Below are 2,438 nucleotides of genomic sequence, written 5' to 3'. Positions count from 1 at the left end.
TTTTTCCCTTTTAAACAAAATTGATGACGAGTAACTTCATAAGGAAAATTTGTACAATGGTAAAGTACAGCTATTACAGAATTTCTCATACACAGTAGGTTATTTTTATTTTGTCTTATAGCCATTCCAACAAAGTTCTGCATTGTGTTAATAGATTTATTGGTTAATCTTCCTTTTCCAGATATTTTTAAACCGTCGCTTAACAACCTGCCTTTAAAATCTTTAATTTTTTGACGCAAACGAGAGCCTACTCTTTTCTGATAATGGCCAATACATTCCAGCTTTTCGATAATACAATCACCATATGGTTTACTTTTAACAACATTAGAAAAAGAACTTGAGTCACCATCTCCAAGGTACTTAGTATACCTTAAATTATGTTTTTGTATTGACGAATGAAATATTTCTCGAGCTCCAGCAGCTTCCATTGACCCTGCTGTGCCAAAATGATTAACCTGGCAATTGTGTGTAGCTTTCCAACATTCAAAATCAATAGGATTGTTTATTCTTTTATGCACTTCACACTGCATGCAAAACTTAGATAAAGAAAAAACATCAATCACCTTTTTATTTTCATGTGAAAGACCAGCAACAACACCATTTAGGGAAGAGTATCCACGACGTTGCCATGTTCCGCCTATTGATATGCCACAGTCAATAATTTCATCATCTGAAGCATTTGCATTTATCATTTCTCTTAGTTCTGATTTTTTAATGTTTAGCATTTTGGCTACAAGAAATAATCAGCATTATTTTTATTTGCCTTATTTATATCAGTGATACTTGGTGTCTGTTTATGATTTACATTAATTACTCTGTGTGTATTTATATGTATTATTAAATATGTTACTAACATGTATTATATAACATGTGTTTTTTAGCAATTTACTCTGAAAATGAGTTCTGATAAACAGTTACTTCGTCACCGAATTCAAGTTTTATGTAGTCAAGGATTAAGCATTAAAGAAATCACTAGACAGTGTAAAGTTTCTCGAAATACTGTAAGGAAGTGGGCAAGAAAACAAGAAGGTGACGTCACAGATGCTCAGCGACCTGGAAAGCCAACAAAGTTTTCACCAAGAACCAAGGACATGGTCAGAAAGTGGGTCAAAGGCAAAGTCGGAGTTGGAGCGAGAACTGTAGCTAAGAAACTGAATTTTTCAGACAGTTACAAAGAAAGAGGAAAAACAATTTCACACAGTGCTATCAGTAAATACTTGCGCAAGACCACATGGGGAAAGCATGCCTATACACAGAAAGTGAAACCCATGTTGTCGCAGAAAAACATCACTGATCGCGTAAATTTTTGTACTCGTTTGCAAGAAGAGGGATTCGCAGATGACTCACCGGATGGTAAAGTAAAACGAGCTCACGTATTGTGGACTGATGAGAGTCCAATTGAATTATATCCGGCTCCAAACCGTCAAAATCAAAGAGTACGTACAGCAACACCAGAGTCAATACTGAACGAGAACTGTAGCTAAGAAACTGAATTTTTCAGACAGTTACAAAGAAAGAGGAAAAACAATTTCACACAGTGCTATCAGTAAATACTTGCGCAAGACCACATGGGGAAAGCATGCCTATACACAGAAAGTGAAACCCATGTTGTCGCAGAAAAACATCACTGATCGCGTAAATTTTTGTACTCGTTTGCAAGAAGAGGGATTCGCAGATGACTCACTGGATGGTAAAAGTGAAACGAGCTCACGTATTGTGGACTGATGAGAGTCCAATTGAATTATATCCGGCTCCAAACCGTCAAAATCAAAGAGTACGCACAGCAACACCAGAGTCAATACCTTATGTTCGACGTCCGAAATTCGGTCTCAAGATTATGATAGCCGGCGGCATTTCTCGATATGGCAAAATTGATCTGGTTGTTGTTGAGCAAAATAAAACTGTTGATGGAAAATATTACCGTGATATTATTCTACCTGTGTACAAACGTGCAGCTGATGATAAGACCATCTTTCCTGTGAGAAATAAAGTTATTCTGATGCAAGATGGAGCAACTTGCCACACGGCAAGACCAACAATGAATGTGATCAACAGAGACTTTCCAGCAGTGTGGACCGACTGGCCTGGCAACTCGCCCGACTTAAATGTCATCGAACATATTTGGTCAAGACTCCAGGACAGTGTTTTACACAATCCTCGACCTCGTAATCGTTAACAGTTGATCAGACGTGTTGAACAGGAGTGAGCTGCCATTACGCAAGAAGAGTGTTTTCGCCTAGTAGAAAGCCTGCCAAGGAGAATTACCCAATGCATAGAAAGAAATGGACAAAATACTGATTACTGACTATTAACATATATTCTTTGTCTAATTAAATTGATATGACAGTAATAAAATGGTATGTGTTGAAATACCGTATACTTAAACCGAGATATAGGGGGTCAGAAATTAAGTATACACCCTGTAAAATACATAGAAA

At 37.1% G+C, this 2,438-nt stretch overlaps 1 protein-coding gene across 1 annotated transcript; it reads left to right on the top strand.

The window, feature by feature from the left end:
* Positions 1-1,675: 1,675 nt before the first annotated feature.
* On the top strand, positions 1,676-2,176 carry LOC136082966 (uncharacterized). The gene has a single exon (XM_065802382.1). The coding sequence runs from the start codon at positions 1,676-1,678 to the stop codon at positions 2,174-2,176; it is 501 nt and encodes a 166-aa protein (XP_065658454.1).
* Positions 2,177-2,438: the final 262 nt, after the last annotated feature.

This window comes from Hydra vulgaris, chromosome 08 (assembly GCF_038396675.1).
Source record: "Hydra vulgaris chromosome 08, alternate assembly HydraT2T_AEP".
Taxonomy (NCBI): Eukaryota; Metazoa; Cnidaria; class Hydrozoa; order Anthoathecata; family Hydridae; genus Hydra; species Hydra vulgaris.
The sequence above is the reverse complement of the archived record's forward strand: the minus strand, read 5'-3'. Positions and strand labels throughout refer to the sequence as shown.

Excerpts from the sequence above, each read along its gene's own strand:
- LOC136082966 (XM_065802382.1), top strand. The coding sequence starts at position 1,676 with ATGACTCACTGGATGGTAAAAGTGAAACGAGCTCACGTATTGTGGACT.